General features: G+C 37.3%; 1 protein-coding gene across 1 annotated transcript in view; it reads right to left on the bottom strand.

Annotated features, from left to right (window-relative positions):
* CFH (complement factor H) overlaps nt 1-13,243 on the bottom strand; it is a gene marked incomplete at its 3' end in the record, with an annotated part of 19,104 nt that extends 5,861 nt beyond the window's left edge. The window contains exons 1-4 of the mRNA XM_010011225.1: nt 13,067-13,243; nt 7,395-7,534; nt 6,491-6,495; nt 212-397 (exon numbers count right to left, since the gene is read on the bottom strand). Coding sequence (XP_010009527.1) covers nt 212-397; nt 6,491-6,495; nt 7,395-7,534; nt 13,067-13,243 — 508 coding nt within the window. The remainder of the gene's footprint in view (nt 1-211; nt 398-6,490; nt 6,496-7,394; nt 7,535-13,066) is intronic.
* Between the last annotated feature and the right edge of the window lie 40 nt (nt 13,244-13,283).

Raw genomic sequence — 13,283 nt, 5'->3', positions numbered from 1 at the left:
AGAAAATGGTAATCCTTTGATCTGGAGAAAAGGAACTTCCAAAAATGTTTCCTTATACATACGTACTTTTTAGGATGATATTTTAAAGGATGCTGAAATAAGCAAGTTAGTTACAGGTAAAGACACAATGGCAATTTCACATTGACATCACTGGCAAGGAATGTGAACTGTCAGGTCAAATTGGCTGCACATATTTTGCATAAATACTGACTTCTGCATTCTGTCCCTGGGAAGAGTTGTTTCCATGCTCCATCAGCACACTCAAATACAATTCGTCCAAGTTTTATATATCCAGGCCGACATCTGTATGTTACTTTAGTACCATGGGGATAGGGAGGCTTGTCCCATCTTTCAGTAGGCACTTCTTTAACCCTCCTCGGTGGAGGTTCATCGCAAGCTGAAAATTATAAACAAAAAATAGTGGTGACTGAAGCACATACAAACACCAAAATAGTTTTACAATAGAAAATGTAGTAACAAATCCTGAGGACATTCGTGATCAAATGAGCATATGTTTTCTACTTAATCCTCACAAAACAAGAAACTGCCAAGAATCCACATACTGTAGGAATATGAACACACATTTAGAAGGACATAAGAATAGTCAAGCAAGTACCAAGAAACCACACAGGAAAGTCATAATTCACAAAATAGATTTTAATTACAAAGACTGAGATGAAATTACTACCCCAGTTCTAACCACAGAAATCCTTTATGCTTCCATCTGTAGGAGGCCCTCTGCCTGTCCTTCTATTACCACAGGGAACAATTCTGTGCATTCTGTAGATTCTTATCAAGCTTCTATTTAGTTCTGCAGCCACCACCATCCTCACTGACATTAAGTCCATGTGTCATTTGATCAAGCTCTGCCAAATCTCCCCTCAGCTTTACATGCCTCAGCTTTCTCTATAAGATGAGACCACCTGATACTCCAAAACTTACTTCCTCCTGTCCATGAGTTACTTAATGCACAATGTGATTAATTCTGGGTATTCACTTTGACCTTTGTTAGCTTCGAAGCATTTTGACTGAATCTGGGAGGTGGATGGTGTTGTCTGATATTTCTCATTAGTTCAATACTATATAGTCCTTCCCAAAAAGCTCTTTCCTGGGACTTCTTCAGTGTCCATGAAATGTACAGCCAAGCCCATATGAGTTACAAGAAATAATACTAAATTAATTTCATTAAGAAGCTCCTCAACAGCTTGAGAAAGAGAAAAAACAGACTAAAGTGGAAAGAAACAAACATTGGGAAGCTGTTAATGAAAGACTAAATGATCTTTTGTAAGAAACATTTTTTGACCTAATTTCAGTGACTAATTCTCTGTGCTTGACTGACTGAAATGCACTTATTTTAAAGACTGAATAATAGTCTGGACAGCCTAGCTAATCAGATGTGATGAAGTTTGTTTTATATCTGAACATGAAAGATGAGAATTCATCAAAAATAAATGAAATAACCTCTGAGAAATGCAGCCCTGAAAAGAAATAAGACCTCTATATAGAAAATAAATATCCAACAGGGAAGGAAGTTTCTTACTGAGTAAATTCATTACTCAGTAGAGAGCTGGCACAACAGTCCTCTCACCAGTTTACTTGTAAAGCCACAGTTTGAGAAAGCAGCAATACTCTCTGAAGCTTTCTTATGGATTGTTTGGGTGCTACCTCAAAGTGGAAGTACAGGAAAAATATTTAGAATCTTTCCTCATGCAAAGGATGCGGAGTTATGGCCTGCTGAACTAAACTATGGAAATCATAACCACAGATTAAGTAGCTGTGATTTCTAATACAAAGTGAGCAGATTAAATAAACTTCCACATCAAAGCGTGGAATAAGAATTTTACTTTAGATGTGCAAAGACATACCCTTGAACACTCACTGTTGTTATTTCAGTCTCTACCAAATTAGAGGCATGCTTTTAGAAAATTGTTTAAAGATAAATAAAAAAACCTGCAGAATTTTAAGTGTTCTGTAGTTACGGCCTTTTGAAAATATGAAGAATGTTAATTGTGAGATCTAATAACTTTATTTTGGCTATTTTAAGTAGCCAGAAGAAGTAGACCAGCTTTGACGATATTGCCGAGGTGCTAACAGAAGAGTACACTCACATATTCACTTTTTTTCCAACTACTTTAGTAACTACGCTCCCTCCTACGAATTACATCTAAGTAAAAATTATTGCTCCTGTCCACTAGAGGGTACTGCTATACTAACAAAAAAGGTAGTAGGGAGTTCTGCCTTAGCAAGATTAAGACTCACTTTCTAACAATGCTTTTGCAAAATGCAGGAACAAGTGAAATGAACAGGACTCCTTCTCTAGCTAGGTCTGCCTTTCAAATGTGTTAAAAATGGTTAGTTTACTAAAAAAAAAATAATAATTGTAATAGTGAAAAAAGTATTTTTTTCTAATTCTACATATTTTTCATCAGAGCTCATTACACTATTTGCTTTCAGTTTGCAAGCTGAGAAAGCACACTCTGAATTTTGTCATTTAAATACGAAGCTATTTAGTACTAGGAGAGCTTCTCTGCTCTATTCTTCCATTACTTCTGAGTTTTACCACATTTTTATTAGCTGTTGTGCCGAATGGGGCCTTTTAACACACACACACACACAAAAAAGGCACAAAAAATAATCACCTTAGTCTCTATCATTTCTCTGATTGTTCCATGTGTTACCATCAAGTGTAACAGTATGTACAGTATTTCCAACTACAGCTAATTACTCTTCTTTTTAATGCAGTTTCTAAGCAGTTTGAAAAGGAAAAATCTGCTGACAGGATGTGCTTCTAAACTGTATTAATTACACCATGCACTTTGCTGTGTGTACTTACTGAAATTGGGAGGGTTTTATATTAGAAAGCATGCACTAAATGCATACCTTCAAATCCCTTAGTGAGAGACCAGGAGAGCTGGAATTAATCATTTACTATTAATATGAATCCAGTTAGAAATAGTTCAAGCTGCTCTCTTGCTGTCATTATGCTGTTAGCAACTTCCATAACGTTAAGCACAAACTATGAATTCAGGTAGAAGGATTTTTCAACTCTTATACAAAACCCCAGCTCTTGAAAAACACACATAGACATTCAACATAAAGCTTGAACTAAGAACCCTGGTAATAGTTGTCTCAGATAAATCAAATATTGCTACATTCACATTTCTTTGCAATCTCTCTGATCTAAAGAAAGCACTGTGAAAAGGAAGTGCAAATTCAGGCAAACTTTCTTTTCAAATGGCAGGACTTTTCTGGGCTTTTTTTCAAACAACTTCATTAGTTGCTTTGAAGCAGTATTTAATGTAAGCATATATATAAAAACATGATACATTCCAGTAATGTCCTGATTTTTCAGTTTTTCAAAGTAAAATCAATCAGATTGTTTTGATTAATAAGGTCTTCATCAACTTCACCTAAAATTAAAAACAAACTGAAACAAGCAAAGACATACTAGCTCAAAACCAGGTAACACCCTTTCCCCAACAGGCTATGTAAAGAAAGCCAGATAGATAGAAAGCAAAAAAATAAATTACTAAACATACATTAAACAATATAAACACAGTATCAAGAAAAATAAATTGAACAGAGAAGCAGAAAATATCAGAGGCTTCTGAAAAGAATCCCAGAATACTAGCTACCTCTTTAAACATGAATGAAGCATACCTGTATGCATTTATCTCATTCAATGGATTAAAACCAGTCTGTCAGTCAACAGATATTTTGTAAGCTTTTCAGTCAATTTTGTAATTATTCCTCTCAGATTATTTTACAGATTCTTCTAGGCAGAAAGAGATGCTTATTTATTGAATATTTTCTATTTTGATCTACCAGCTGTTTACAGGGTTTAGATGTTAGAATTAACAAACACAATTAATAACAAATGACTTGTCTTGCTCTAGTTTATAAGGATAGCAACCACTAAAAAGTTGTGCAACAGATTAATAACAGCAGTAGTTATGCAAATGAATAGGTGAAATAACACCTATCACAACATACTAAGTACTAAAGGTGCTAAACACTGCCAGAAAATATCTCAGTTATTGCTGTGAGCAGTTCATTAAATAGGCTACAATGCAAACATTTTATTTACATATTTAGTTACCATCTTCACATACACTTTAAGAAAGGGTTGGGTTTTATTCTCCCACATTAAAGCTTACCTCTTTCTGCAGTACAATACATCCAGCATAAGACCAGAGCTGTATAGCCCAGGAACGACATCCTAGAGATTCAGAAACTCAAGTAGATTTAGTATTGTAGCCTACTTTTTTTGATTACTTTGTGTTATTTCCAATCATTTTTCTCACTGACTGTTCCAGGGACTGACCTTGCAAAGCATTTATACTCTGGTTTCAGCAGTCACTTCCCCTAATCCTCTTGCAACACACAAATGTTTCTTTTTTTTTTTTCCCTCCCTCTCTAAACTTTGCAAATGAATAAATAAATAAATGTCCAGCAATTCTGGGTGACACAGTCCTTCTCTGTGCTCTACTGGTTTTTACACCTTACCTCAGTTTTTTTCAGATTAATCCATTCCATACTCAGATGAGTTTATTTCTCTTGGTATCGAAAAGAAGTTGCACAAATAAAATATTTTGTGATTCCTCATCTTATATGCTTAGTTGAAAACCAGAAAGTCACATTAAATGCATGTAAAAATTAACTTTATTATACGCATATCATTCAAGATCTATGTTGAAAACACCTGAAATAAAAAGCAAACAACAAAAATACAGAGGGAGTTATTAACCCCCTGGTTCTTGTGTAAGATAACTACCCAGAGCAAAGGAAATGTACTTGATCAAATACTTGATTAAATAAACTTAGGTGATGTTGAAGCACTTGTTTCAGTATCACATAAGAAATTATAAAATGGAGAAGATGTGAATGAATTTTAAGATGGGTAACGAAATATCCAAAGAAAAGTAATAAAGGTTGCGGTAAAAGAAGAACAGTATGGCAATCTGCACTAACAGAGGAACTCCTCATGGATTCAGGTAAGCAACAGTCTTATTAATATTTTCATTAAATGTCTTGGCTTATAAGAAGTGCACTCCAGTGGAAAACTGGATAATATGAAGAGAATTATTTGATACTGAGAATTAGGGAAAAACAATTTGAGAGTGCAAAGTGCTCTTGGAAGATGGACATAAAACAGCTGCACACTAGATATCCCATAGTGGTGATGCCTGACTAGCATGGAGTACACACAGACTGATCTTCTATATAGTCCCAAAAGTCCACATAACGTACCCTTAAAATTGACGGCTCAGTTAGCCTACTGATACAGGATAAAAAATAGTGTGTTTAGAGAACAGAACTCAAATTCCAAAACTTTCTTCTCAAAACGCAGTTGGATTTTTTCTTTTCTTTTCTTTTTTTTCTTTTTTAACCTGGGCTGTGTTTTCATCAGTTACCAATTCTAAGAAATTCCTTAGTGAAAACTGGCCTAGTGAAAACTAGCTCTTTCACCTATAGGAACTCTTCTAGACAGCATAAAATCTCTTCCTATCCCTCCCCCTTTCTCTTGCTGAGCGACTCGTATGTGGAGAATGAACTCCATGACATGTGATGATTGGTCTGCATGAAATTGCAGTTACTGGTGCATACCTGGTCAGTAAAAAGGTATTTTTTTTGCACCTGCCCAAGTTGAGTTGTAAAAAAGCTCCAGATAGAACTTCACTGCCCAAATCTTCAATTTGTTTTGTTCTGTAGTAGAGAACTGTGTGCTGCTGCAGACAGCAGTGCTCTAACTACTCCAACAATCCCACTTGTCTTCTCTGCACCAGTCTTACTGAACTACCATACATGCATGCTTTTACCCACTTCTGTACCAGTGCATTGCTGGATGCAAAAGATAGTTTCCTTGCAGTGGTACGACGGTTTGGCACAGCAGTGGTACTATCTGCTTTTCAAATGTAGCGGTGACACTGCTGCTTTTCAATTCCAGCGGTGACACTGCTGCTTTTCAATTCCTTAACCACTGTGGGAAGCTTAGAAAGCAGGAGAAACATTGAGGCAGAGTGCTGGGAGGCACACAGATTCCAACCCATAGACAGTGACTCAACCCGATTAGCTGTAAAAATCCACACTGAAAGCATGGGTTCTAAAATTTCTCCGATTTCAAGTGTTGTATCTTCTGATGTCAAAGTGGTTCAGGCCTTACCAAACTGCTTGGGGGATAATTTCCGCCATAGCTGAACCAAAACTGGAACTGAATTGAAAATTTACCATAAATTTCCTGACTGCTTTCTATGAATACACACAATGTTAAAACTGTAACATCAGCACACAAGAGCAGATAGGTATAAACTTCCTAGGAATAAATTAAAGCTGAAAATTACAAGACTCACCTAACCTAGTGAGGCTTTGAAGTAATCTTTGCACGGGCATAATGTAGGCCTATATATAGAAACCATGTTCGATGACAAAGCAAGTGACTGGACTTTTCCAATCTTGTATTTGTGATCTTAAAGGAATTGATTAAACTTACCGTAACTAAACGGAAATAAAGTCAGGAACTTAGTGAATCACAGCATCACAAAATCAACATCAAACATACTTCTAAATTACCTTTCTTCACTAGTGCCCCAAAGTTCTAACCGTACACACAAAAGCTGTGCATCCACCCACCCATGGATGCAGGCTGCTGGCAGAGCTAGGGAGAATGCATTGCCTGGCCCAGACAGAGGTTTTGATGGCAGTATGTGAACATACAGCAGTATCCAACCCAACTCCTCTGGTTTTGACTGCTTCTTCTGTTCTCACTGTTCTCCCCACTATTACGAAGTTTCATTTGTCCCTTACATTTCTTTCCAGCCTGGCACCTTCCTTGCTCCAAAACTCTGCAACGCCCTGGTTACTGTTTAATCTGGTTGATGGTTGTCATCCCCTTCGATATGATCAGCTGTAGCATATACACTCTCAGACAGTTTTGGATGCTTGAACTCACAATCCTACCTTAACAGCTGTTGTTGTGCAGGCCATTTTACCAAGGATGGCCCCTGTGAGCACTATTGCAAACACAAAGCAATATTATGAATTCTTTGAATATTCCTTCAGCGTCTTCCAACACAAATTAGATAACAGCATGTGTTCAGGCATGTTCAGGGTTTTGCAGCAATGACAGGAGACATCGTATCCAATTCCAAAAGTATTTTGTACCACACTTCTTATTACTCTCTTGTTTAAATAAAATCTCATTCTCCCACCTTTGTGCTCTGTACTCAAAAGCAAAGTTAAAATTACTTGAAAAGGTGTTCTTTGCAAAAAAAAAAAAAGATGCTCTCCTATATAAAAGCAGCTGTCAGTATATCTAGTTTTAAATGAAGTCCTCCTACTCACAGCCAAGTGGAGATATACTGGAAGGCAATTCAGGGGTTATCACCATTTCCTACCAGCTTGTTCTCCCCTGCTGCAGTGCTGCTATTCCTCTTGTTCCTACGGTTTCTTTCCACGACACCATTGGTTCGAGGACTGTGGAGCACCAGGACCATGGGTAGCCCTGAAGTGGATGCTGTTCCTTTTTGGATCTGTGCTATAATGGTTTAGCATATAAGACTATAAAGATTGAGTCGTATCGTATGCCCGGTTTCTCAAACAGCCTTATAAGGATCATGCTTGCAGTATAGAGTCATGCTCACCAGGCTATGGAAAGCATGCCCTCTACCTACCAAGATTTCATTAGATACCATACAAAAAAACCCCCAAACAAACAAACAAACAAAAACAAAAATCAAAACCACCTCTTTATTTTTTTTTTTTTTTTAATCCTTTCAGAGAAATTATCAAATTGGAAATTTCTCACATTTCTCCTTCTGCCCTAGCTTTGCAGCTTACTGTGACCTTAAAACTTCTAGCTTTGTAGCTTACAGTGACCTCAAAACTTTGTTCTCACTTTGGGCTATTTCAGTCTGTTACTGTTTCTGAATCACTATCAAACCTTTCATGTCAGTGGAACAGTCTGCTACTGCACAGCCATTTAAAAAATAGGCACCAAGTGGAAAGATAAGAGGACTCCAAGAACATTTTTTCCTTGAAGTTTAAATAATTCCAAACATTGCAGCATTGTACTCTGGAAGGTGTATCAGACAGTAAAATGAAGAGACATACAAAATAAAAATGCAAAATACACAATAAAAATTAAACAGGATCATTAAAGACTTAAAGGTGTGTAAGAATAGGAAGATTTGTTTAAAAATAAATACTTCTTTTGAAAAAAATAAATATGTGTAGCCATCTGGAGCATGTGCTGCTGCTTGTAGAATATTAACAATTTTGTAAAAGTTTCATTATATATTAGTAGTATTCCTCCAGTAGCTGTGCTTTCTTAAAGGACAATTAAGATTATCATCAATTATTCCTGTTACTAGTCCAGCACACAACCTAGAAAAGAGGATTTCTCTCTGCAGAAACACTGCAGGAACTTACTGGACAATGTAACTATTATTTATACTACAGTAGTACTCAGACACTAACCCCCTGACTGTGCTGCAAGATTCAGAATGAACTAAAAATGGGCCTCATCACTAACAGCCAAGAATCTAGTAAGCTGTAACAAATGTAAACTAACAAAGAAAGGGACAAACCTGATACACTCATGTTGACCTAACTCACTAGCAAGTTCTTTTTAAGAAAAGGATGTGAAAGAGTGGCATTACAGTGGCAATTCCTTTGCAGCGTGGGAGAAGTAAGAAAATGATGATGCTTTCAAATTATAATGTGTGGGAACAGAGAGTATTATGGAAAGATGCAAGACAGAAGTAATCATGTGAATAGGAAATGACACAGAAGAATAAGACAAAGTCCAGGCAGTCCTTGGAATTGAAATAAGTAGTCTATCTATCTTTGATGTAACAGATATGGTGCCATGGTCACAAAAATAAGGAAGGTAAAAATTGCTGCCCTTATTCAAGCAGTAACTGACACAAAAAATGATAAGCCTAAGAAATGTATGCTAGATTACATAAAATAAATATGCGAGAACCAGATGTTATAGATGCAAGGATTTAAAATTACAATCTCAAAGTACTGTGGGCCCTATATATTTTGTACTGTTCAGTTCAGCAACATGCCTTTGCTCTCCATCAACCTCAGGAAGCACAAGTATTGCGTAAATGTAAAATGTAAGGCTATACAATTTAAAGGTAATTTTGCCCTCTTGCAACTCAATAGGAACCCACTTAGGCATCCTGGCCTGAGCTATGTCCATTACTAAGTATTATTTGTATACAGTGGTGATATGTACACTTTGTAGACATGTATTTTAAAAAGTCAAAATTGCAGTCAATGAGCTTAAATGCTTAAATCTATTAAGGCATCCTCTACATAACCATTTCACACTGGTGTAGTTTATACTCATATACTCCACATCACTAAATAAAAGTTCTGTATCATGGTAAGCAAAGAGGAAGAGTCCTCAAAATACATCTTGTATTGATCCTTGAGATCCCTTCCAATGTGGTATTCTATGATTATGTAACCTCTCACCAGTTTTTGCTATTGACTTCATTTAGCCTCTCAGATACATTCAGATTATAGGATGCTGTGACTTGCAGTCCAGCACACCTAACTTGAGTCCTGTAAGACACCTATCCTGCACTTCAGATATGAGATTGCTGTTGGAGTTGATGGTCAGAAAGCCAGGCAAAAAAATTAAAATTAAAAAATGAAAAAAAGAAGAAAAAAATCCCAATAGATTTCTTTAAAAAAATGGTTGGTTTTTTTTTTTTTTTCCTGAGGACTGTATGTTTTTCAATGTTTAGAATTTGTTTTCTGAGATAAACAGTATTTATCGCCACAAACTCCTCACTTCATAATTTCATCTAGGCACATTTTAACAGATAATGTCATTATGCTTTTTTCTACAGAAGATTCCACCTTTGCAGATTCTTTTGGAAGTGAAACTGCAGCTAATGTGAATCAAATATTGTTTACATGCAGTAAAGCCCAAATCATTTTATCAACTGTGAATACTGAGTCCTTAAATATTCTACTTGGCTGGCAAATGCTAACACAAAAGAATGTCTCAGTGAGTGTCAATAATTAAACTTTTTAATAATAAAGACAACCTTTTTGATGGAAATAGAAAAAAACTTACACAATAATCTGATCTACTTTATTACATTAGAATGCATAATTCAGATTTATATAGAGGGGCAGAACCTACGACCATAGAATCAGTGAAGTTGGAAAAGATCTTTAAGATCATCAAGTCCAACCAGTCCCCCGGGACTGCCAAGTCCACCGCTACTATCATGTCACTAAGGGCCTCATATACACAGTTTTTGAACACTTCCAGGAACAGTGATTCCAGCACTGCCCTGGGCAGCCTGTTCCAACGCCTGATCACCCTTTCGGTGAAGAAATTTTTCCCAATATCCGATCTAAACCTCCCCTGGTGCAGCATTGAGGCAGTCACCTCATGTCCTATCACCTGTTACTTGTGAGAAGAGACCAGCCACCTCCTCACTCTATTCTCCTTTCAGGTAACTGTAAAGTCTTGAATTAAGAACAGTATTAATTATCTACGTATACCTCCATATACACTGCAACTGTTCAGAAAGTCCAGAATCCATCTGCACTGTGCCAGCCTGTTTTACTTATACACCACCAAAAATATAAGTAACCTAAAAAGGAAACCTCAATTATTTTTTTTTCTTTCTGTAACTTGGTCTGATCCAAGATTTATAACCAACAACTAGCAAAAAACTCAGTAACACAGTTCCTAACTGTGTTGTCCCCAACTTCCAAACTTCCGAGATAAGTACTTGAAAAGAGTTACCCACCTATATCTAGCCAATTTTTTTTTTTTTTCAAAAAAGAGAGTCATTGAAGTCTATTTTCAGTCCCCAAGTCAAGCCAGGGCTACAGATGCTTCTGACACTTCCCAGGGCCAGAATCATCCCAAGAGTATAAACCTACATTTGTTCCTTAAAAAAAACAAGCATGGCTCACACCTTTTCTTTAGCAGACAAACAAGGGCAGAGGGAGTGCGAAGCTTGAGCAAAGTGACCCGATAAAATAGTTGATATATAACAGCATCTGTCTCCAAGTGGATTTCAGTGTCTCCTCAGCTTAAAGACATACATCTCCCAGCTGTTTTGAGCTGCTAATAAAAATATCTGATTTAGCTAACTAAAATCCCATTTCTGCCCAATTTTATATATTTAGACCAGGCCAGGCCTCATACTGTCAGACATGTAAAACCACAGCTAATTTTATATTGCAAAGAGTTTATATTACTTAGGAGCATAAAATTAAACCTTTGTATAAATTCCACTAGTATAGTCTCAGTTACGAGTTTGCTTTTTATTAGCTCTGCTCAACTATTTACCAGGTTGCTAGTTTGCCTGTCAGCTATTACCATTCTGAAATGCATTTCCATGGTAGAAAAAGCTCAAGTAAGAAAACAAATGTTAAATTGATCAGTGAATGTGGAAATGTTAATGGGGCTGTTTGTTAGAAGATTTAACAGAACCACCATTAATTTCCCAGTTGATCTAGGATTCACAGGCTTCAGAAAAGGACTATGGTTAGCCTACTTCACTTTTATAAAAAAAACAATATACAGGCTCCATTCCACCTTAAGTTTTGGCAAGATGAAAAGATACCCAGGCAGAGAGAGGAAATAGTATTTTCTTAGGGGAGACAGCCTGTTCAACAGGAGAAGCAGCTGAGAGAAAAAAACTAACAAACAAACAAAAAACCATGGCTAAACATAAATATTCTAAAGAAAAAATATTCTGGTTTTTTTTTTTTTTTTAATTAGCCTTTTAGAGAGCTTTGACCTCAAAGCACAGCATGGCAAAACTGGCAAGAATGTGACAGTGGGGTAATTCACTATTTTATTTATTTGCCGTATCAGCCAAAGCAAAGAGTGAGCTACCTTTGAACTCTTGCCACATATGTGCATCTGGTTTGCTTCATCTAACAAGCCTTTCTGAGAAGCACATTGTAAATGCTGAATGCAGCAAGCTGTGAAAAAGGGCAAGCATCATACCCAAGTGATGCCAGCACTTTACAGGGCCTGGGATACAACACTGCAACTCACTAAAGAAACATCAATCAGAGAACCTATGCTTAAAAACTCTGTGATAAAGAAGCAAGGAAAGATGCGCTGTCTGTAACAATAGCAGAGATACTCCGAGTCCTGAACTGGACTACCTGTTGGTTACTTGGAGAAATCTTTCCATCAAAGCTCAGAGCTGGATTCTTAGCAGGGCACATTATTATGTGATACACACCAGGCTGCCATACTTAAGCTGATTCTGTATGTGCCATATCAGCTTTTAACCAGCTTACTTTCTACACAGAAATCCAACTGAATGGAAAATAGAAAGTTCACTTTTCAATATACAGTATGAATACATGCTCCTAATTAAGAATACGGTATTTAAACCACATGTAGGAAATAATAACTTCTCATTTATCACTTAGCCCCTCATCTTCCAAAATCTGAACTTGATTTTAAAAGAACTATACCAGTGTTAAGACTGTGCGTGACTTAATTCTAGGAAAGGAATGCTACAGCTGAATGGTATAAGGTGGAGACCTAATCTGGGAAGGCAAATGACAGGCTTCCAAAATGTAGTAACATATATGTTTATTGGAACTGGGGCATTAGATGCTAAGTATGATAGTTAGTGTAGATTACAGCGGACCTTTAAGAGCAAATCCAAAAAACATTATTCACTATTTCAAGGTGGTGACAGTGGATTCAAGCAATCAGTAATACGTCCTTCATCAGTCAGGTAAGAAATTCACTTCCTAGAGTGCCTCCTACTTTGTGACATTGCCCACAGATTTCAAGCATTGGAACAAATCGAGTTCCCTGTACATTTACAGGGCACATGCCATCACCCCTGATAAGCGCAATAAACCCCCAGGTAATGGAAAGTGGAAACTGACCAATGACGTACCATGTTTGCACTTGGGATTTCGGAAGAGTTGTCACAAAGCAGGGTCAGACATAAGTCACTCACTAGATATGCCCAACTGATGACCTATCATCAGTAACCCCGGGGCTGCACAAAGGCCACCTATAGCCCCCCAACGTAAAACACCTCACTTTTCGAAGGTTGACGCCTACATAAGAGCACTTCTGAGGACGTCCCGGGTGGTACAAGAGGAAGTTGCTAGCTGTGGGAGGTAGCTTGTGGGGGGGACCCATGAGCTCCCTCAGAGGAAGGGCTGGAGCCGAGCTCGAGGTGCGACGCGGCTTCTCCAGCCAAGTGCCGTCCTGCATGTCCGAAATGCGTGCTGCACGGTGCAACCCCCGAGGGCGA

Source organism: Nestor notabilis, unplaced genomic scaffold (assembly GCF_000696875.1).
Source record: "Nestor notabilis isolate BGI_N333 unplaced genomic scaffold, ASM69687v1 scaffold11760, whole genome shotgun sequence".
Lineage (NCBI taxonomy): Eukaryota > Metazoa > Chordata > Aves > Psittaciformes > Psittacidae > Nestor > Nestor notabilis.
The sequence above is the reverse complement of the archived record's forward strand: the minus strand, read 5'-3'. Positions and strand labels throughout refer to the sequence as shown.